Consider the following 24,116-nt stretch of genomic DNA (forward strand, 5'->3'; position numbering starts at 1 on the left):
ACAGCATGCAGGTAAGTTAAAACTATATGGCGTCTTCCCCAAACCAATTGTTTTAATGCATCTTAAGTGTACTGAAGTTAAATCATATTCCACAGGTAGACTTGTCCTCTCATGTCAAATTTAGAGTTACACACAGTAGAGAGTCAGCATTTAAGTTATGTAAATAATTTAGTTGTTCACCAGAAATAAATATTATTTCACCAAGTTCCTATCCTAAACCATCTTTTAAAAAATATGATCTAGAGGAACATAAAAAATAAGAACCATTCAAAGACTGCAAGTTGAAACAGCAGTGTTGAACATTCCCTGTATAGACTGAATATTTTAATTTACAAAAAACATTAATTGTTCTGTCTGGCTGAACTATGACAGCCAAACCAGAAAACAAAGCAAAAAAGTGTTGTGGGTTTTTACTGTAGTTTTTACATTTTAAGAGGCAGTTCTTGGTAAACTTCATAAAAGGTTTAAAATAAAAAAAAGTTTAAATATAAAAAGGTGATGTACACTAAGCTACAGGCTAGTTATTAATTATTTTTCAACACAGCATTTTTCAGCACCAAAGCCCATGATAATGACCTACAGGAATGAAACCCCCATTCACAGGCATGAGAAAAAAATCCTGCTTCATTTGAACGTATTTTGAAGAACGTGGTGTTTTTTCATTTTTATGATTGCATATTAACAGATGAAGGTCTGGAAACCTGTAGTTAACATTGAGAAAGATAATGGACAGTGCTGTTTCCATTATGAGAAATTTCATTCAAAATAGTTTGCCATTTCTTTTTCTTTCCTCAGTATGCTGTTACTATCCATGCTCTAAAACAACTGCAAGGCTGGAGTGCTTGGCAGCCTTATTTAACAAAACAGTTTTAAACGCTGAAAACTCCAAAATAGTGAGATTTCCAACTGAAACACTCAACCTTTAAATATCACACTATTAAAAATTCAGACTACTGTAGTTATAGAAAAAAGTGGTTCAAGGTCTAAAATCTGACTACACTCCATCATAATATAAATATCTTGTCTATTTATAATATAAAAGTTGAAAGTGATTTGCTGTCTGAACAGTCAGAGTCTCTACCATTTCCACAATAACTGATGAATACCCAGCAAGAAATCCAAGCCAGCACACAAAGTGGTACCAACTGGGTCTGGAAAGCTGACTGGATCCTCTCAGTGATATTAAGTTCGTTCGTTCTTTCTCAAGGACCCGCTAACCAATTTCTCTCCAGAAAAAGGCTGCTCTAAGTATTATAGTGGCTAAACCCTATGAATAAGTTAGGCAAATTATACTACAAAACTTTAAACCCCAGATTCAGCTCAGTGTGAGTATTGGAGCTCAAAAACAAAAAACAGCTTCATTTCGTTAGCCACTTTACAGGACTTTATTGCAAAGAGAAGAAAAATATTCAACAACTACTACTTTGGACATTTCATATACCTACTTACAAACGGATTACAAATACAATTCAGGGTAGCACTTTATTTATTTTTTAAACACATGTATCTGGAAATCCCAGAAACAAGTTTTAAAAAGTTGTGTCCTTTATTAGTGTATCTGAATTCATTGGCCAGTTACTGAAAATTCATTTTGGTAATTCAAAGTTAAAATTTTAGACAAAAATTCCAGTACTGTGTGAAATATCACGTTAAATTTTAGATTGTGCTCATTTCACTATTATAAAATAGTGAAAGTGAACCGTCACAGACACAGACAAATGGACAGACAGGCTCATCAGAATGAAGCAGAATGTTTTCACTCCACCAGACTGTACTGTGTGCATAATCAGGAACAGGACAGATGGGATAATCCATTGCCAAAGTCTTTTTTGTAAACTTAGGTTTACTCTTATTACTGTACAATATTTAATTCTAAATTACCCAATAAATGGGCATTTAATCAGATAACAGTTAAACAGCCTTGTTCATATTGAACTCTTTAGTTCTGTGGTGTAGCGGTCGCGGTGCCTTATGGCAGTTGTCGTAAGCACACTTCAGTAATCTTACACTGTACAAATAAATTTAGTTCCAACGTATGGAACTATGTAGCATTCCAAAAGAAAACTGTATTGTAGAGTGCCATTCTAATTCAGCGGGACACGTAGTGTTATGTGAAGTGATAAAAATGAAAGTATACTTAAACACTGTTGCATATTCCCTAAGACAATAAGATGTACACAAATTAAGCTAGAAAATTTGAACTAAGATTTTCTCAACATACATTCAGCTTGGCACAGTGCAGACTAAATTTAAGACATGAAAGACAAACTGTGTAATGAGCAGAGCTACACTTTAGGTAACATGTCATTTTTCAAGACGCCAAAATTGCACTCTAGTTTTTTTGTTTTGGGAATCAGTTAGCAGAATTTGTAGAAGGGGGAAGAGCTGTACAGGCCAGGTATAATTTATACATTTTCAAAAAATAATCCTACAGTCCCCAAAGGGAGAGATTATTGTCATGGAATGACTCCCTCTACTCGACATCCAATCCTCCTCGTGCTGCATTAACTTTTCAGCAACTGTAAATGAGAAAAACAACAGAGTTAAGTGGTTGTACCTCATAAGCCAAAAACGCCAAGTTATTTACATTTACAGTAGACTGTATTCACTATTTACATAGTCTTTAAGAGCCCAATTCTCAGACCACTCAGGTAAGTGCTAATAAAACATGTGCTTCAGAGTAAGAAATTACGCAACACAAAGCATTTAAGCAATGCTGTCCGTTACCAACAAATTTCTAGCACAACTGAGTATCCAATTTTGACTGCCTTAATGGAGTAAGCATTACAAACAAATTAATGATGACCCAGCTCCATTGCCCATGACTGCTACTACTTTTCCAGGCCAAGGAGAACTGTCTGGATACCACCTGCCAGCTGCTGCAAAGTTTTGACTTCTCTATTTTGGGAAGATGAAATAGGAATGAAGAGATAATTTCCATTAATCATCCTAAAAAAGTTTTATTTGCACAGGGAAATAACAATTAACCATCTCCGTATTTCTTTAGTATTTCCAGAACAATTTGTTAAATGGGCGTCTCCAGATGTGAAACAGTACATCGAGTTCAGATTCTTAGTATCTGTATTAATCCTCAAAAAAAGTGTAACGGATATTACTACAGAGCAAAGTAATACTGGCTACCTAAGTACTCACAAGCTCAGAACAAATTTACATTTCATAGTAAAATAAAGTTCAGGAAAGTTTTGTTCCTTTACTTCCATAAGGGACAGGTTCTTCCAAAAAGAAGATAGGAAAGTTGGAATAAGTTACAACCACTCTCCTGCTAAACTCTGCTTGATTCTACAGCAATAGGTAACATTAGAAGATTGATACAAAATCTTTACAACTGCTTAAGAGATTCTGTAAGCACGTTATGCGGGAGGTTTTTTTTGTTTGCTTGTTAAAAAGGGGTTCTGATCAATACTTTGCAATTTTCCACTCCTCCATGATTTATCTACAAATAGTCCAAAAGTCCAAGTGCTAAGTCTCCTGTTTAAATTCTCCATGACCAACAGTGAAAGCTCTTCTCCAAAGCAAGATGGAAACTCAAAGTTCAGTTATTTATTGCTGATTAAATCAACTACTCAAAGTACTCTTAAAGAAGTATGAGACTAAATAGGCTCTCTTCAGTTAGGAGTTCCAGGCAACATCAGAGCGTGTGCACACTCATGTTAAAGTAGGCAGCTAAATTAAATTGGGTCAACCATACCCTGAAGTGTCTCTACACTGGACAGCTGAGCTAGGTAGCTATTTTGACTTCAAAGGCAATCTGAAGATTAATTTCACCATATCAACATAATCCATGAATTGCCAGCTCCTTGGTCATTCAAGGTAAATGTTTGTTAAGGTTAAAGTCCATATTGCTTCAACTTGTTTACTAAGAGACACTACTGAACAGAACCAGCTATCCTAACTACAGTCTGATTTTCTCTAAATGGAGAGAAAGCTTTGAAAATTCAGTCAGCTAATAAAAAGAAACAAATGGAAACAAGATTAATGTAAACTGCTCTGGAGACCTTCAGAAGAAAAGCATCCAGGATTCAAGCTCCACACAATCATTTTAGGAGTATTTTCAAACCGAAGATGCATTGCCTCAACTAAAGGAATGCCTAGAAGACATCTATATGAACACTTAAAAGTGAAGATGATGACAGAGAGTGCAGCAAAGCGTTACTGTTAGGTGACCAACAGACCAACTACAATGGAGATGTTAATTAAAAAGAGATGCAGCTCTGTGAGCCACTTAAGCATATTAAGTACCAGACTATGTATAATTACTTAGGAGATTAGAGACATTTTCAACTAAGTGCACATATTAATTTCAATTACTGTAACTGTATTTTAATTAGGCTAATATTTTAAATTTACCAGATGAAGACACTATTTTTTCTCTTAAATACTTTCAAATTACTTACACATGAAGCAGTGTGCAATTTAGTGAGGATGGCAAATAAACAACATGTAAGAATAAGGTCATTTCACTGATGAGTGTTTTCTGAAGAAAACACTATTTTAAAAATATTCTATAAAGCCAGAAGAATTTAAACTGTCCACTACTTTTCCAAAGTTACCAGTCACTGCCAACAGCTACCATCTCCAACTGACTGTTTTCACATTTTGTTCTGCTCCAGCAGAACAACTCCAGAACTACCATTTTACAACAAACACCAGTTTTGTAACAAAAGCAGCAGCCGTATTAGTCAGATGTACCTGTATACTGCTACTGTAACTAGAAAATTCTGTGAAAAGAGAAGTTAATCTGATTATTCAAGTGATTTTATGCCACAGAAATGAACTGTAATAAACTAATACGAAGTGGTTTAATCACACATTTAAAAATCCTACAAGACAAACTTACACTTTGTCTTGCCGTCCTCCACCACCACGCAGTGCAACCGGCTGGCTGTTCTGAGTGAACGCACCTCCACCACGAATTGCACTTGGATGAGTTGGAGAAGCTGCTGGATGCTGGCCAGGACGGATAGGCTTAGCTGCATGAAAAGAAACATGACTTACAAATATGTACACGACAGTTTTACCTTTGATTATTCAAGTTTACTACTGCTTTACTTACGTTATCACAAATGTAATAATAAAAATTGATAAACTGTATTTTCAATGTATTTGACTTTACAAAGTTTTGTAGTATTAAACAGAAGCATTTAAAGCTTCAGCAGGTAAGAGTGGTTATAAAGTATCTACAGGTAGCAACTGCAGAGAAACACTTCTCAATTTCTGCCTTGTAGGAAGCCAATCTCCAGAAAGATGTGCCTAGTTCAACTAGACATTTAAGTACAAGAGGTTTTATACTTGTGGTAAGCTCACCAGAGAATTCCGTTTGTCTTCTTGGAGATCACTTGAGAGAAATATAAGACAGGAAAGCACCTGCCTTCAGCCTGTCGCTTGAAGCGACCAAGAAAAAAAGATACAACTTTATTCTGCAACAGCTCTTTGCAGACCTACAGAATATGAGTGTAGCTTAACTGCAACAGTCGTTTGAATTGCATTAGCATTTAATGAAAGTCTATTGTTTACTGAAGTCCTGACACAGGACAAAAAAAAGAAAGGCAGGAACACACAGTTACTCTTAGAATAATAATGTGATAGGCACAGTTAAGTCCTCCACAAGTCACACACCCTCTTGGCCCTCAGCTCTTCCCAGCACAATGGCAGGTGGAGGACCAAGGGAATATGACTGCCTTCCCACCACACAGTAAGAAACACTACTAGCTACTATAGATTTCTTTTTTTTCTATTATTTTCCTCTAGGGAGGGCTATGGAGAACTACATGTTCTGGAACAAAGAACAGAAAAGGTAATTGGGGATCCTAGGATGTTAGCTTGAATTTGTCTGCCCCTCTCCCACAAGATAAGGGGCAGCAAGACAATGTTGTTATTGCTGTTGAAGGCAATGGCTGAATCGCTCTCCCGACTTTAGAATACCTACTTAGTCTGAGAAATTCTTACTGAATCACATCAAAGACCTAAGCCTCACATTCAGTTTATATAGTTTTGCTCTACAAAATGGAACACATGCAGGCTAGAATTCCAGGTTGGTAAGCCTTTCTCAGCACACACAAAAAACCAGCTACAGAACCCCCAACCAACCATGTACCACCACCCACACACTTACAGTCTATGAACCAAAATATAACTCATGGTAGAAAATACATCATGTTCACACACGCAGTTCCAACTAGAGTTGGAAGATGCATACAGGCACAAAGCTCAAAAAAATCAGAAGACAGATGAAGATTTACAGGGCAAGGGATTCTTTACTAACCAATTTGCGCAGAATGTCCTCTTCTAGCCATATTCTTGGATCTTACAGCTTCCTTTATACGATCTACTTCTTGCTGATACCGTTTACGATCACGAGAAGCATTCTCTTTGGCTTCCTTCAGTGCAGACTCCAAAGCTTTAACTCTTTCAGCTGTAGCTCTAAGTCGCTTCTCCAGTTTAGGAAGTTCACAGCGAAGATCTGCATTATCACGTACCAGCTACAAAAACAGAACAGATTATTTTCTTGTTCTCTCTCTTCCTAGGGAGAGGCAACCAAACACTCTCCTGTCCTAGTAGCAGTAGGGCTACTATATTATCTTTGCTTAAGCTTTTAGTAGCAAGATTGTAATTTGAAAATCAGTTACTGTGGGAGAACATGCTAGCCAACATAGGCACATAAAGTCTACATTCTTCTTCAGAGACAGGCAAGCAGCTGCTGGACTGCTTCCTAACTCTAAACACTAACGTGGATCTTCTTCAGTTTAAATGCAGCTATTAATTTACTTTATACAAAAACTTTAGTCCATTGGTTTACATCAAGATGTAAAAGTATTTAATTCTAAAACAATTACTTTATGCCAATGTGCATTCAGTCACTTCTATAATAATGCACCTTAAAATAGTTTGGTTTTAACAAAAGCTTGAAATTAAGCCTCACTGTACCTGTTTGTGGACCTTTGTAAGCTGTTCAAGATTATTTTCAAGGAAGGAAATCTTCTGTTTCTGTGCAGCACTGCCTCCTGTATCATCCGAGTCAATCTCTGCACTCTGCAGTAACGAAGGCATGGAGAGGGAGACAGGAGGCTTAGTACAATCTGAACTTGCGTATTAAGATCAAGCCAGAAAAATTACACCACAAATTCCTAATACAGTTCTAAACTGAAATGTATGTAGCATTCTCAGAAACATCAAGTTTCACTACAGCACCACATTACCTTTTTTACTCTAGTAGCCAGATCTTGAACAAACAGCTTCCGAAGATTGTGAAGAGTCTGAAGTTCTTTTGCCTACAGTTAAGAACAAGAAATTAATAAACAAAAAACATAACAACCAACCAAAAAACCACCAAACACCCCAAAAACAACACCCAATAAAACAAAACCAAACAAACCACCACCAACAAAAACCACAACCAAAACCTTCACAAAACAGAATAACAAAAAGGAAGGAAGGGGAAAAAAAAAAAAGTAGTATTGACAATTGCTTTGGGATACATTCTGACTATCTTACCACAGTCTCTTCCAAACCCTTTAAATCTTGTCTTGCTTGTTCCCGTCTGTCCTGCATAACCCTAAAAGAGAATAAAGTAATCCTGAAGCATTTGAGCAAAACTGAAATTTTTGTTTTAGGAGACTGGAGTGATAAACACTATATGGTACAAATGAAAGATGCATTTCAGTTGAAGCCCTCAATTAAGGATGTAACCAACAGATGACACCATACTTAAAAATCCATATGGGGTGGAGTGTTGGGGAGAAAAAGAGGGAAGTACTTTTAATACTGAAGGAATAAACAAGTACATTCAGATACATAAATTATAAGTTTCTAGAATAGATGAAGACTCTGAGAGTCAGGTTCAGGGTGACTACTTGGGGAGATCTTATCCTACAAATGTTCTTAGCTCTGACCAGCTAAGGAAGGAGCTTTGACCTCCTTCAAAAAGGCAGAAGGAAAACACAAAATACCAAACTATTTTTTAATGTTTCTCTGCAAGTCTTTTGAAGAGGAAAGCTTCTAATATAGCAGCTACCTTTAAGGGGTCAATTCTATATATAGTTTAGTCTGCAAACTGAAATAAAAAGCAGTAATGTGGTACATATATCAAATCTTACAAGACAAGAACACCTCTTGTAACTAATACAACTTCTGTATTGTGGCATATAAATTGGAGTAAGATGGATTCACAAGAGCAGAGTACTGTTAAAATTTTAATCAGTTAAACCAACACTATATTTCAAAGTCTAAAAGAAAAACCACACAAAAAAGAAAAGGAAGCATTGCTTATTGGTTACCAGTACAGACCAGCCCATTCCCTCTGACTATTTCAGGTTCTATGATAAAAACCTGAAAACCTCCGAGTGTTTTTCAACATCATCAAAAACCATGCACTTTTTCAAAGGTTTTAAGTATAATGCATTTTTAACTTCTGTAAAGATAAATTCACGTATGCCAGATAGGGGTCGCTACCGATACTCCGGAAACATTTCCAGAAGATTATGGTCAGATTTCTAGAAGTTGAGAACTGTTTTTCAGCTTGACCCTTGGATTCTTACCTGCAAGCAGAATTCAATTCTAATTTTTGCATTAACTTTTCAGTCTCTAATTCACTAGTACACTGTATTTAGTTACTCAATGAGGTCTGCAGCTGTTTAATCTCAAGAATAAGCCAGTCAGAACCACCTAATTAGATCAATCATGCAAGAACCAAAAAAAGAGTAAGGGAACACAAGAACCAAAAAACAGAGTAAGCTCTTCCAGTCTTAGAGCATGCAATACTTAGCTGCCAATTGAAAAGTTAATTACTCCAACCTACAGCACATGAACAAATAAAAAGTTGTGGCCTTTGTATCTTTCATTATTTTAATTCTAATTTTAAGTATTAAGGTAGTGCAAAGGTTTTTAAAAAGTTAAGTTCAAGAAGGCTCTGGAGCCTGTCTTTAATAAGGGTATCATACAGTGAGTGCCACTGCATCATATCAGGTCACTAGTTTTTAAAATGCAAGTGTTCCCACCCACATTTGTTTTATGCATGACTACCACTTACGTAAGTTCATGCAGTTTTCTACTTTTTTCCTGATCAGTTGCTTTCAACTTCTCATGCTCAACTCTGAGACGTTCCTGTTCAAGCATCATCTTCTGGTTTTGGCTGAAGAAAGAAAGTAAGTATTACATCACCTGAACCTGTCAGACACACATTCAGTAAAGCAACACAAGTCAGAAAGATACAGCTTGAGGAAACCCTTGCCACTTTCTTCCCACTATACCGTGCTTCTCTACTCACGCAGTCAAGAGGTATTTGGCACTGATAAAATAATGACAATTACTTACTCTTGAAGTTCAGTGATAAGTTTTTCCTTTGCATCAACTTCATCTCTTAGGCTACTGATTTGTTTCTGATGTGTCTCACGATGGCTCTGAATTTGCTGTTCCACGGCTTGCTATAAGAAAACATAGCATGTATTACAAGCTGTAAGAAGTTGCCACACTTCCCTTTGTTTTTTTAAAAAACTATGACATTAACTTGCCTTCACTTCATTTGCAGTTTGAACCTTATTTAAGTGTTCTTTCTCCATCTCATGGACTTTTTCTAGTAGGGATAGAAGAAAAAAAAAAAAACAACATTTCGGCCAGGTAACTAGTTGATCACAGGGAAGATGGTGTTAATTCCCTCTTCCCTCCCCCACATCTTAAAATTTGGATGAAGTCCCCTCCCACCACAAAGATCAACTAAATCAGTAACATCGTTAATAGTATCCACAGAAGTTCTTTCAAACAACAAACATGTTTTCCCACTGACTTAATTCTATGTGTTCAGTAGCAAAAAGCCACTCTATAGCTCTGTCCTTCAAACTAAATAGAACAGAACTACTTCCTATTTATCACTATAAACTTAAAATTATGGTGGTGGTGGTGGTGGGTGGGGTGTAGGGAAAAAATTCCTACCCTGTGCTCGAAGTTGAACTAATTCTTCATTAAGGGAATCCACAGACTCTTCCAGTTGTCTTTTTTTCTGCTCCACATTCTGAAGATACTCAGTCAATGACTTGATCTTGGCTTCATGCTTGTAGAATGGAAAGATTATTTTACTTTGGAACTAGATATCACAAAATGACATCTGCATAAACAGTTTATACTTATTTTTAAACAAGCAACCCGATCTCAAAACAAAAATGTTGCCAACTAAACTCTAAGAAAAGTATAACTACTCAAGTAGATCTGTAATGTAGCCTGTAAGACACAATGTCTATCCTGGAATGGAGTGGAAAACATTTTTGGCTGAGAGATGTTTTGAATGTTAAATACTATCAGGTGCAAGAGAGGTCCCACTGTATTTAGAAGACGGCACTGAAATATGCATCTCCTGATCTAAAAATTTGACCATCTATATGTAAACCAAAATATCTAACAATTATATTGCATATGTAGATAAAAAATTTCAAAGTTTTAGAAATCACGTTAGTGATCTTTTCTAACAATTGCAGTAAAATTGCCTCTCTCACATCAGAAGTAAATTTAACCTGCTAAGCAAGTCTACTGTACTTTTATCATGCTATTGCTACCTCTCCCACTTCCAACCTGCTGCATTAGTTGACAGAGTGCTCATGAGCCACTGCTTCTGTAAGACTTGTGTTTGCAAAGGATCCTGTGATGGAGAACATATGGACCCTAGTACTTAATACAAATGCTACAAAAGCATCATCAAGCTACAGACATTACAGAAATTCTGACATCCCATCACACAATTACTCAGAAGCATCCAGACTAAAGAGGGTATTGAGGATACAGCCAAGTCTTGTGGATGTTCAGTGACAATGTACTTTGTTAGGTGTCAAGAAGAAATTGCAACTCTTTTTCCCCTCCAGCAGGTTAAGAAATTGAAAAGAACATTTAGGAAGAACAGTGTAAAGAAACATTTACCTGTGAGATACGAAGCTGGCAGGCAGCCAACTCCTTTTCATTTTCTTCCATTTTCTTATTGCTTTCTGCTTGCGTGCCTTCTAACTGTTTGCAACGTTTTACCATTGTTTTTACTTCTGATTTCATTTTACTAATGTACAGTCTTGCAACTGTGAATTCTTCATCTATCATGCCAGTTCCCTCAGGCTGCTGAAAAGTGTGGAATTATACATTTAGAAAGCTCAGATAATGAAAGAGAATTAAAGATGAGCTGGAGCAACTTAGTGCCCAGCACACATCCCCTGCCTTGACTGATAGAGCATTTACACACTAAAACATAACTTCTAAGTTTTTCGACTGATTATTTAGAAGTTTGCACAAAGGTAATGAGTCACTAGAAGAAGGAAATAAAATTCACTAGATTCTCAGCGCTGCTTACATTCTTGTTCTATGGTGATCTTTTAGATTAATCCTTTTTTTTTTTTTCAGTTCCTTATTCTGTTTTTAACATAAGTAACAGCCTCATTGCTATTATAGGTCAGCATTGGATTTCCCAGAATATGCTGTTGATAATGACCATTTCATATGGCAGTTTAACAGTATGAATGAAAATACTACCTTCAGAAAAAAATCATACCTGCCTGCTCTTCCTTGTCCTTGCATAATCCAATTCCCTTTGGGACCTGATAAATCACATAAGCAAGGGACAAGCTTATGCCCAAATTATTTGTATACATGAGGCTTCATATGTTTGGGTTTTTTTTTACCATACAAAGAAAACTGACCTTACCTATCCATAATGCATGCGCGTAATAAATGGCATTAAAAATTGCAGTATTTCTTACCTTGACATCATTATTTCCTACTGCGATTCCTATCTCTGCAAGGTCTTTTAGTAACGAGGCCATCATCTCTGTCGCTCGTTTCTTCTGATGGTTGGTCATTTCTTTAAGTTTCTGAAGCTCTGCATCTATACTGGCTAGAGTGACCTACAGTAAAAGAAGTTACACTTTACTAAACAAAACACACTTGTTTTTAGAGCTAGTTTCATTTTATTTAAATATGGCAACATGTAGTTGCTTACTGAAATGTCCCATTTTTATGTCTAAAACCAGATTAACCTGTTTTAATATACTATATAGCAAAAAATTTAGAAGTCCTAGAGTAACAGGATTTCTTCTGAAAGAAGTGTGGAGTACTGGTGACAGTACCGCAGCTCACAAAATATAATCTTATAACTCCAACAAAATTCGTGTCAACATTGTTAAGCAGCACTCAGTTATATATGCTTAAATATTGCAGAGGACTGCATTTATAGGAAAAAGATGCATGGAGAACAAGTCAAACACTTTTCACTGTATTTCAGTGAAGGAAAACTTCATCTTTAACTGCAGAGCTCTTATATCTTTCCTACTTGTATATCAAAAAATGGCACCCAGTTCAGAGTTCATAAGCACTACAGTTCACAAGCACTACAGTTCACAAGCACTACAGTTCACAAGCACTAGAGCAGTTTTTCAGCCAGTCTGAGCTGCTGTGGTTGCAATGGCTGCAGCTCAGCAGCTTGCACACCCAAAAGTTGCCTGCTCTTTGTTCTCCAGTTTTAAAAAAAAATGCCAGAAGTATTACAGCAGAAAAGTTTCAGCCAGTGAGGCCAAAGGACAGCTACCAAACCACACACTTCAGACTCATACACACATGCGGCTAACCTATTCCACCAAATTTTAAACGTGGCACGTGAGAAGAAGGCCAGAGATCATCTGACCTTCAGCCAGCCTTAAAGTGATCTAAGTTACTAATAAAGACTACTCAGCTCAGAATACTCAGAAGTTAAAAGAGAGGTTTCATGTTCTTGTGAACACCAATTTTAAAGCCAATGTTCTATCTAGTCAAATCTTACTAACTGAAAATTGAAAGCCACACTCACTAGAAGACCCAGACCCACTCAATTTTGATCTTCAATAAGAGAGAAGAATGAGACTTCCATAGTCACTTATTCTGTCTACAATGCCAGCAAACAAACTGATTATTTCCAGTACTTCGAATTTGAGGAGAGTGGATGGAGGAGTATTAACTGTTCAAAACTGATTGAAACTGCCAAATAATTGGCTAACAGAACTGTCAGTCAATTCAGAAGCTACACAGGTATGCGAGGAGTTGTATGGTATTCAGCCTGCAGGACTGATACCGCATCTGTATTTTAACCAGGATGATCTTTTGAAGTATGTCCTCAGCGTTCAGGACCACTCCTTTCAGAAAGTAAAATAAACTGTTTATTTTTGAAAGCATAGAGCTAAGTGATATTTTACATGCCATAAATACAGAATGGAAAAACACGTTCCTTTCAAGAAAAGCTGTAGGTAGCGTTCTCACTGCAATTTCAAGACTGGAAGAAGCAGATTCTTAAGTGAGGATTACTCCAACTGCACCAGAAAAACAAACAAAACTGAGTCAGATCACCAGTATGTAATGGAAGTGCTAACTTCTGACGTCCACGATTTCTCTGAACACTCTTCAAGTAGTAAACTGCCACAGGTAATAAAAAGATGAGAACCATCAAGGTCAATATTCACTGGGTATTTTTCTGAGGTTCACTGGTTTCAGAAATTTCTCCTTTGCTAAAACTAAAAATAGTTTTAGACTTAAGCTCCCATTTTGCTTTCTGCAAAACCTCTAAATGACTTTAGCAAGAAATACAGGTAAGGCAAGAAAAGTTATATTGAAGGTCATCAGTAATTTCTTATACAAATTTCATACCGATTTTTGATTGAGTTCGTCACTAAGCAGTTCGTATTCCTTTGCCTTATCTTCTACTTCCTGAGACTTCTGATCATAATTGACAGCTAATTCTTCAAGGGCTTGTAGAACCTCTTTCACTTCCTCTTTAGAGGCATCATTTTCAGCCTGAAGGCGATTCAATTCGGCTTGCAGGTTGTCTTGGTCCCTTCTGGTTGATGCTAGAAGCTGCAACATTGATAGAGATTCATTTAAAATGACAACAACAATGAATCATAGAGAAAATCCCATGCATAAGTTAATCTTATTAATGCTTTTAGCTACGACAATAACTTATATCTACACTTTTACAGTGTCTAGCATCATGCAATAAAGATTTCAAGGACAGGTACAGTGAGAGTACAATGAATAATTGAATTTATTATCTATATCCATAGTTCTTGAGCTTTTAAAGTATTTTATAAATGGAAGGGACTACAAATCAAGACAGATAAGGACAGCAACTCGAAATACACATGGAATATTGCAAGTTCTCAAAAAAGCCACTGAACACTGCTCGTAAGTCTGAAACTGTCAACAGGCTAGGGACTAAACTTTCAGCATTTTAACACTGTTAGCTGCTGAAGAATAACTAGACAAAGTGAACATTCACTAAAGAGGCAGATTTATTTATTTATTTACATAACATTAAACAGTAGCTCCAGCTTCCTGAGTCCTTGACTCATTTTCTTCTTGTCACATACACAAAGATTATTAATTTTTAATCTTTGTGCTATACAGCTTTATTTTCTCTTACATCTTGGCTAAGTGAAATTCACAATTTCATTAACAACAGCTATTTTCCCCATGTAATTTAAGTTACATCACTGGCAACATATGCATACAAATTGAATATTGTAGCAAGTATGGTCTGAAGTAATACATTGATACTTCCTTTTTCATTATGGCCATTACATTCCCCCTTGCTCCCTTCTCTCTCTCTCTCTGTACAGCAACTGACCAAAAGTAAACCTTAAAACAGATTCCTTACAGTAAGTTAAGGTATCTTCAATTTTGACAAAACTGCTAACTTTGCATGGGGAAAACAACTGCCAACGTCTCCGCATAAAATATTTCAATCCTTTCAATCTTCATGGATACCTAGTGTTCAAGCAAACTAGTTTAAGTTTAGCCATTAGCACAGTGTAAGTGGGGGGAATGAACAGGCAGAGCATTTAGATAAGGAACAAAATAACTACTGTACAGTAGTAAGTCGCCATTCTACTCTCTGGTAATAAACTGCGACCTATTCAGAACATCTCCATTTACTTTAAAGGAAAGACAAACAAAAATAGAATAAAGATGCAAGGGTGAAACTTACCTCTTCCTGATCCAACATCTGCGTTTTCAGTTTTTCTACTAGTTGGCTCTGCTGATTAATTTCTTCATCCTGTAGTTGAAGTGAGATTGTGTTCAATAAACTGACAAATACCACTCAGGAAAAATAATCTAAGAGACAGTAGATGTTAGGCCTCCAACACCTTTTCCATATTCTGAGACAATTACACAACTCAAAGCAATGAAAGAAAAAAAAGATTCTTTTGATTTTACTGACTGATCCGTTAGCTTCTTAACCTGGATGTATGTGTAAAACAGCATGCTTCAAAGACAAAACTCTTAAACCTGTGCTTTTGCAAATACCCAATTTATTCTAGCTTTCAAGAAACACTTAAGGTTTAACGAAAAGATTTTTTTTTTCCTCTCCAAATTTAATACTACTGCTTAAATTTAAAATTATATTCCAATAAAATATGCATAGCATTGAAGACAGTGGTATTTTCTTCCCATTGCTATTTTTTCTGCTTTCTCATTATTTTTCTTCTACAGTATTATTCCAAATAATCAGCTAAGAATGTTCTACATCCAGGAAGCAGAAATATAGTCAAAGTATCTCATTAATTTTTCCTTCCTGACTTCCATTTTATATTATTTTTTTTCCTATGCACTGATAGTTTAGCTTTTGTCAAATTTTTTTTTTTTTAGTAGTTTCAGCAATGGGAGGAGAGCAACTGAAAAAAGGATATTTATTTAGTAACAGACAAGGCAATTTTGATTTCTTTTAAGCAGAGCTTCAGAATTAGAGAAGGCACACTCAGCAAATATTTAAGCAAATTATACTTACAAATGAAGACTGGCAAATTAAGTATTACATAGAATCATTTAGGCTGGAAAAAACCCTTTAAGATTGACTCCAACCATAAACCTAGCACTGCCAAGTCCACCACTAAAGTGTGTCCCTAAGCGACACATCTGCATGTCTTTTAAATACCTCTATAGGGATGGTGACTCCACCACTTCCCTGTCTCTTCTGGTGCTTGATGACTGTTTTGGTGAAGAAATATTTCCTAGTATCCAATCGAAACCTCTCCTGGCACAACTTGAAACCATTTCCTTTCATCCCATCACTTGTTACTTGGGAAAAAGAGGCCAACCCCCACCTTGCTACACCCTCCTTTCAGGTAGCTGTAGAGAGTGATAAGGTCTTCTCTGAGCATCCTTCTCTCCAGGCTGAAAAACCCCAGTTCCCTCAGCTGCTCCTCATCAGACTTGTGCTCTAGACTCTTCACCAGCTTCACCGTTCTTCTTTGAGCACAGAAATATAGTTTGAGGTACATCTCCAAGAAGTCTTACATTAAATAAGAATGGCATACCTTGTCATCCAGTTGTTTGTACAGTTTGGCAATTTCTTCCTCACATTTTCTTCTCTCAGCATCAGTGAAATTGCCAGTTACTCCAATTGTGGTAGCTGGTTTATCATTAACAACAGTAATATCCTTGTCCACTGCAAAAGCTTCTAAGTTGGCCTTCTCCTTGTCAAACTGTTCATCAACTGGTACAGTCTCCCCTTAAAGAAAAGGATATACTTACATTTTCATTACAGTCAGACATGAAGAATCTTCCACTAAGCTTGCCTTGAGAAGTATTACTTATTCCCTACTAATAGTACTGCTCCACTGTTAACAAGCAAATAGAGTTCGCATGATTACATGGCAGAAAAATTACTACTAGATCATCCAAATTATCTCCAGCTTTCCACAGAGCATTACATTTCACCCAATTACTCTGCCATGAGCTCCAAGTCTAATATCTAATCATCTCGTCTAGAAAGGCACCTTACTTGCCGTGAAGACAGAAAATCTTTTCCTTGGCAATCTGTTTTGCTAGGTAGCCACATTTACTTTTAAATTGCTTTCCTTATAATTTAATACTAGTTCAGTTACAGTTTTATCCTTTTATATCCATTAAACCTTTCGGATGAGAACAGTTTACTAACTTCACACAGAAAAAGTAGCACATCCACTAATCAAGGCACTTCTCTGGTAAACTAAACTAAATTCCTTAGCACCTTATTACAAAACATTTTATGCAGTCTTTGGATGGTATGAGCTCTTTCCAGCACTCCAGTATCTTGTGTCAATATTCTGGAAGAACTACACTTAAACTTTCAGGTCACGGAAATATAAAAGCTTCTCACCATTCCGCCATCTGTTAAGTTCATTTTCTAGCCACTGTATAGTGTTACGCAGAGTCTTGTTTTTCTCTTTTTCCTTCTCATACTTTTTCTTCCACTGTTCTGCAGTGAGCTCCACGTTGACACAGACTGTGTTCTTAATAGTCTTTGCTCTACACAGAAAGAGCAAAAAGCTCTGAAACTTTGTTTTTAAATAAAGGAATTAAAGGCTAATAAATAAAATTACTACATATCAGTGGTGAAAGCACAAACATTCCCACCTCTTCCAAAAGCTTATTTCTATTCCTTGACAACTTACTATTCTTTCAATTGGATTGATATAACTGTTAATGGACAGAGTAATACAAACAACTTTGGAAAGGCTGAAAAATCTCAAGCTGGGTGAGCTGGAAAAATCCAGTTGGAATTCTTTCTTGTGAAAGTATGCAAGTCAGGATAGTAATGCACAGCTTTGAACACAGGGTAGCATTCACCACAGCTAGCAAACTAGAAAAAAATTCTCCAATTGAGAACATAATACTTCCAGGGTGTAAAGCACCTAGCTTATTTAAGAAACCGATCATTTCAACTCAAAAATCCAGTTACTAGATCTCCATTAACCAAAAAGATGTACAAGCTATAAAGTTCAGATGTGACTGTCTACATCCAGTCAGGCAAATCTCATCCAAATACATTAGTTTTGGAGATGAAACTACATGAAGATGTATTAGTGTCTGAAGTTAACATATAGTTTTTACTTCTGTGCCATACCTAGACAATTTTTCTGTGTAGTCTCCTACTAGCACATACTACTCCTCAAAGATCAAGAGAGGAAAAAAACTTAATGGTAGTTAGAAATCTCCCCTCCACTCTCTCCTATTATGACTCCTATAAGCATCTTTCTGCAAAGTCTTACTGGGACTGATTACTACCAAAAGGCACATGATTTCCTACTAAGTTATGTGATATTTAGCTACCCTTCAGTTACTACAGCTGAGGGTTTCAGCTTAAATTTAACGTCCCTAGAAGGTTGAATTAATATACCAGACTAACTATGGTGGTTCAGATACTCTATTAAAACTTCTGAAGAAGTCAAGAACATGAGACAGTGAAACCACAGAGCTACAGCTGGAAGACTGGAAAAGACCTCCTAGGTTCTAAAAGGAGACCTCTACTGTTGTGGAATGCAGCCATTACTCCACACCCACTAACTACCCAAATTCTGCCAGATTTTTAAGAAGTTCTGAAGTGGTCTAATCTACTTTCCATAATAAAAAAACTTCTTTGAAAAGACCAGTAGAAAACTATCTTGCTGAACTAAAGTGGAAGAGGTACACTAACACAGAAGACCAGATGAACTAAGTAAAATGCTAACAGCTTTTGTAATGTGCTCCAGTGAATGAAGTGATTAGATCCAGCGGTCAGAAACTGCAGTATTGTGATAAAGCATTAATAACAGAGTGGCAAAGAAGAGACACCTAATAAAATACTACATTTGAAATGGATACTTACAAACTCAATTACAAATGACAGGAATTTAGAAGTACTAACTCAAATGTTAATGAAATGCAAAATACAGGTAATTCAGCATGCTCTCAAAGAAAGGGTGGCAGAGGACAGGCTCTTGCAGCAAATAAAGGATGCAGCTTAATAGGGAGGAAATCCTTCCACTTTAGGAAAAAAAAAAGTATTAATTACTCTCCAAGACTATACATTAAACCACATTTTGAGTCAAACTATATGCTGTTCTCCTCAAAATACAATGTCTTCAGGATCCTGCGCAGTCTGAGGATGCTTATATAATATGAGATAAGATAGATCGCAACAACACTTAGCCACACATACACTGAGGAATTACAGAAAGTAAGTAAACATACTATTTAATGTGGTCCAGGAATCCTAACAGAGTAACTTACTTATTTCTCATTCTGCACTGATTTTTGAGCATAGTAAGATCAAAACATTAAGTCATTTACTCACCTTTGGCCAAAAAGAAGAGTAGATTTAGTTTCAGATTCATTGTATGAAGATGGAGAACAGCAAATAACAATAGTGGTTCTGCAATTACCCCCTAGTGAATCTTGAAGGATTCTGGTCATTTTACTGTCACGATATGGAACATAAGTCTACCAAGAAAATAGTGAAATGAATCAATCTCGGGTTTTCAGACTCATTATTTAATTTGCTGAAAGAAAAGCTATGCTTCCGCTAGGTATAGTTTCATTAGAAAGACATTAAATTCTACTTTCATTCACAAATCATAAGACTGTACTTCTACATTTGGTAACTTTTAGAGTACAAGAAAACTTTCAGTATGATGCTTAGGTCCCTCAACACTAAATGTAACTTTACTAACCATCAGTGTGAACACAGTACAAGAATAACGGCCATCTGCAATGCATTGGTGTGGTTAGGTTAGTTTACAAGATTTCATGCATATCACCAAGATCAGTACAGAATTTCTGCATAATATCATGTTCAGACATGCAAGCCTTTAACCTTGAAGTATAAAAGCACAAAAAAGAACACTTACACTGCTTTCAGCCAAAGCCGAGATGACATTTCCGAGAGCAGACAAAGACTTGTTGATGTTCTTAGCCTCATCCAGCACAGCACCTTCTGCTCCAGTTTTACTAACCTATACAATATTTCAGTAAATTACTAAATGCATCTTCAAACAAATACCTTCTACATTCAATAGGAAACTTGCAGACAGTCTAAGTTAGAAAGAATTTGTGAGAACAGATTTCAGATGCTGAATCTGAACATATGAGCACTCTAGGAACTTAAGCAGGTATCAGCAGAAATGTGAAAAAAGTCCATCCCAAAACCATTCTATTTACCACAGCTCCTCTACCTCAAGGGTTGCATTTGACTTATAATCCTCCCTTTACTGTTGTTCTCACTAAACTGTGATCGTGACTGAAACTATGCAATTCTATTGCCTACGTTTAAACCAACCCAAGAAAAGGCATCAGAAAACCTCACGTATTTCAAAAAGATGGGAGAAGCACAAAAGCAAAGTTTGAAATAAACTGTGAAAAGAACAAAACTACAGAGAAAGTAGACATGTAACCCATCTCTTTTCTTTAACTTTGATCCCAATCTAATGCTTCCAGTTTCATTCTCATTAAAAAAAATTACTAAGAAACATATTTCACAATAAACACAGGACCAGAGACAACAATAAGGCCACAGAACAATGACGAGGGGAAAGACAACAGCAAGCAGAAAGGATTGAAAAAAGCTGGAGGCAAAGATAGGGATAATCCCAGAAGCAAAGATGAAAAGAACATTAAAAAATCCAGCTCTTAAAAAGCTAATTACAGTCTGTCAGAAGTGATATAGAGTAAGGAAAATGGCACATATTTTCTTCTCTACTTTAAGTCACTGACACAGAAAAGCAAGCTGTCATTTTAAACAATGTTGATTAGAATTAAGAAACTTAGTACCACTATGTAAAAAAATAAAAAAATAAAAAATTCAGATATTCTACATCCATAAACCCTTTTTTATTCCAGTACCTGGCTAGCCAACAAACCTGTACACTTTTTTGCTCTCTCAGATACCAAGACTGAACTCCAGCCTATTTCCCCACCCTACTCTGTATTTACAAACCCTCACTGCAAAAACGAAAATGAGCTTAAAGAGGCAGTATCAAATAGCCAACTCAGACTAGGATTCAGAAAGACCATTTCAAAGCCAAGATTAAAACGCTTCAGAGACAACAACTGCACAACCAGTATTAAGTTCATGTAAAATATTTGATTGCAATGAATAAGTGGAATTTTTCAGAGAAGAAAAAGAAATTTAGAATTACCTTTTCACTACCTGCCAAGTCCACAAGGTAAAGTTTTCCACTTAGTTTCTGTTCTGTTTGAGTGTTCTCTTGTTTTACATTAATAAGAAAAATACTATGACTTCGGGAGCTGTGCTCATTCATATCTATAATCCAAAATACACAGATTGTCAAAAATATCTGTACAACCAAACTAACTAAAAACAGCATCTTCCCACAGTGAAGAAACAGATTTAAAGCTAAACTGTATAGAGTAGTCTCTCAATGACAATAAAACTAGTAGTAACACCTAATTGAGTAATAAAGATTCAGTCTCCCTTGGGCTTCTATTAATACCACATAAGCTCACTGATAAGATTTGCTAGCCTGTCAACTATGGATTTTACACATCTGATTTACTCTGTTAGAGCAGAAAGCACATTTACATACCGATACCAGACTTTTTTTTTTGTAGATTTACAATATATCATATTTTATCCTTTAATGAAAATTTGAACCAGATGGCCATAACTTCTCACCCCTTTCTGGTTTAAACACCTACTGCCCCCTCTGCTGTGAAACATGCAGAGTAAACAAGACTTACTGACTTAAAAAAAATTTAATTCATTAACAAAATTTAAGCTGACTACAATCTGAATGAGAACATCTGCCTATTTCTTATTTATTTGAACCATAAATCCCTCTAAGGCCTAAGAGGACCAGCTTATTGATGCCATAGAAGCAGCTCAGCATAGAATGCATTTCTTCTATTCAAATTTCTGTCATTTCTCTGTTACTTAGTCTGGTGCCCACTTCAGAACCTTACTACCTAGGAGCAATGAAGTGGACGTGGAGGACTGAGTCATTCCTTAAAAGGAGCATTATATTTTTATTTATTGATGCTTAATCAAAGAATGATATGAAAAATCTTTTATTTTCTTAATGACTGTATATTCTCTCTTTTCCTGAATAAAGAACCAGACACAAAGATTGTGAAATTCACCCTCAAAGTGCCTCTCAAAGATTTTTAACAGTCACTTCAGTTGCCAGGAAGTATTTTGTATGCACCTCATCTTTCCTCATCTCTCTTTTTGCAAGCCACAGGCCAAAAAACTTGGGACATACATATATTCTGACCAGCTTTTCTTAGTATATGCAACAGAATGACCAAACTGTAGACAAGGCACAGTGCCTTACTTATACATTCATAGATTATTAGAAACAAATTCCACAAACTGGGATTTTGCACTATACCTAACAGAGCTACACCTTTTTCCTCCAATGATCCTGAGCTCCTCACTGATCACTTACTTTCTCCTTTCAATCCAAGTAAGAACTAACAAGAAATGAATTGAAATTCTTGTTTCTGAAAGACATGCTGAAACTGCTTATGCTAGACCATTTCAAAAACCTGAATTATATATCTCACTATTTTTGTCTTCCCTACTTTTTAAGGCATACCAGAAGCAAATTGATAATGCATTAAAAAGAGACAAAAGACACTACTTACTTGTAACTGCTACGTGTCGGTTTGATTTTCCTTCATCTATAGTATCCATAACTTCTTCTGGACTACATACAAAACGCTCTGTGCAACCCTTTAAATAAAAAACATTTTATTTAAAAAGGCAAAAAACCACATCAACAAGCCAGAAGAAAATGGCATACACTACAAGAGTACAAGAGGAAAACATAGCAAATTGATGCTCACCTTTACATAGGGAACTCTATTTTTGTCCTCATGAACAGAAAGATTGGTCTTTGAAACTGCAAGAGAAAAAGTTCTAAAGCTGAGGTATATATGATTTCCTTGCAAAACAAGTGAGCTGTGTACAACGCATGACTGAGTCACAGATGTTGTTTCTCAGCAACACTTTGTAAAAAACTTAATATACATTAAACAACCACTACTGCAGGTTTAGTATTATTCTATAGATTAGCTCCATGTCTCTTATTTTGATGTACCACTATCATTTATAGGTTATTAGCACACTGCATACCTATCTTAGTATCATGAGGTTTTTGGTTTTTTAATACCTCTCTGCAGTACAAGTATTTTCTAAGTTCAATATAAATAAAAGGCTTACCATCCAAAAGGTCCCTTATTTTATCCAAGTATATTTCAAAATATGACACCTAGAAGTGGGAAGGGGAATAAAGATTCAGCATCAGAAAGCAAAAATGCTTTGTTTTTTGATCAGAAGGATCCAGCATGATTCTTATGACCTCCCATATAATACCTCAGCTAGCTCAAGTCCTTAAGGCTGAACTAAAATACACCTTTAAGAAGAAACTATTTTGATCAAAAGCTTCAAGTACTATCAGCACTGCCATAGGTTATCAGGATAGCTACCATCGCTGTTTAATGGAAACAAGATTAAAGTGTTAACGTAATTCTTCTTTAAGAACAGTCAGTTACTTCAGAAATAACTCCCGTTTAGACTTTCCAAATCACGGGCATTTGAAACAGATACAGAACATCCATTTAATTATGGACTACTTCCAGTTTTAATACAGATTAAATAAGTAACAATGAAGAAAAGTTTACCTTAATATGAAATTCAAGATTCTCATCCATGGAGTAAATATAATTAAAAATATCTTGCACTATTCTTGGAATAATACCCATTCCATCTGGATCATGAAGCTTTCCCTTATTAGAAAAAGATACAATACAGTGAAACATTCACAATGAATCAATCATCACAAACAGTATCCAAAGGCAAAACAAACAGTTAATAGACAAATTAGTTTAAAAATGCTGACAGGTATGATGCATTTATTTTATCACTAAAGAAAAGTTTTGACCATCCGTTTAGGCCTAGCATTTCCCAGGAGTGACAAGAACAATCTCAGAAGACTGCCAGGCTATGTAAGTGAAAATTTCTATTTAACATCATTGTTGTGTTTCTCACCCTGCTACTGAGGGCTGAAAAAATACAATAATTGCCATTCTCAGTCCTAAAAAAAAAAAAAAACCAACATTTTGAGTATGAAAATGTTGCAACGGAAAGAAAATAAAAAGAAGAAAATTTACAAGACGACATCTTATTTATAGAAAGATAAGACCATTGTGATGAAAAGAAATGACAGTGACATTAAGAGGAAAATTATTTGAAGATTTCTTACTTCCATAGTGTGTGTCTTTCCAGACGATGTTTGCCCATAAGCAAATATTGTACCATTGTATCCCTCAAGTACATCTAAAGGGAA

At 36.0% G+C, this 24,116-nt stretch overlaps 1 protein-coding gene across 1 annotated transcript in view; it reads right to left on the reverse strand.

Moving 5' to 3' along the window:
• Positions 1-1,365: 1,365 nt before the first annotated feature.
• KIF5B (kinesin family member 5B) overlaps positions 1,366-24,116 on the reverse strand; it is a 33,310-nt gene continuing 10,559 nt past the window's right edge. Inside the window, exons 3-26 of the mRNA XM_010182887.1 lie at positions 24,033-24,106; positions 23,452-23,556; positions 22,991-23,039; positions 22,615-22,670; positions 22,414-22,501; positions 20,946-21,070; positions 19,659-19,763; positions 19,106-19,251; positions 17,150-17,298; positions 16,326-16,519; positions 14,996-15,064; positions 13,657-13,863; positions 11,745-11,888; positions 10,921-11,109; positions 9,946-10,063; positions 9,528-9,589; positions 9,331-9,440; positions 9,047-9,148; positions 7,513-7,573; positions 7,218-7,289; positions 6,946-7,050; positions 6,284-6,500; positions 4,859-4,991; positions 1,366-2,519 (exon numbers count right to left, since the gene is read on the reverse strand). Coding sequence (XP_010181189.1) covers positions 2,513-2,519; positions 4,859-4,991; positions 6,284-6,500; positions 6,946-7,050; positions 7,218-7,289; positions 7,513-7,573; positions 9,047-9,148; positions 9,331-9,440; positions 9,528-9,589; positions 9,946-10,063; positions 10,921-11,109; positions 11,745-11,888; positions 13,657-13,863; positions 14,996-15,064; positions 16,326-16,519; positions 17,150-17,298; positions 19,106-19,251; positions 19,659-19,763; positions 20,946-21,070; positions 22,414-22,501; positions 22,615-22,670; positions 22,991-23,039; positions 23,452-23,556; positions 24,033-24,106 — 2,687 coding nt within the window. The 3' untranslated portion in view covers positions 1,366-2,512. The remainder of the gene's footprint in view (positions 2,520-4,858; positions 4,992-6,283; positions 6,501-6,945; positions 7,051-7,217; positions 7,290-7,512; positions 7,574-9,046; positions 9,149-9,330; positions 9,441-9,527; positions 9,590-9,945; positions 10,064-10,920; positions 11,110-11,744; positions 11,889-13,656; positions 13,864-14,995; positions 15,065-16,325; positions 16,520-17,149; positions 17,299-19,105; positions 19,252-19,658; positions 19,764-20,945; positions 21,071-22,413; positions 22,502-22,614; positions 22,671-22,990; positions 23,040-23,451; positions 23,557-24,032; positions 24,107-24,116) is intronic.

The sequence above is a fragment of the Mesitornis unicolor genome, unplaced genomic scaffold (assembly GCF_000695765.1).
Source record: "Mesitornis unicolor isolate BGI_N332 unplaced genomic scaffold, ASM69576v1 scaffold24314, whole genome shotgun sequence".
Lineage (NCBI taxonomy): Eukaryota > Metazoa > Chordata > Aves > Mesitornithiformes > Mesitornithidae > Mesitornis > Mesitornis unicolor.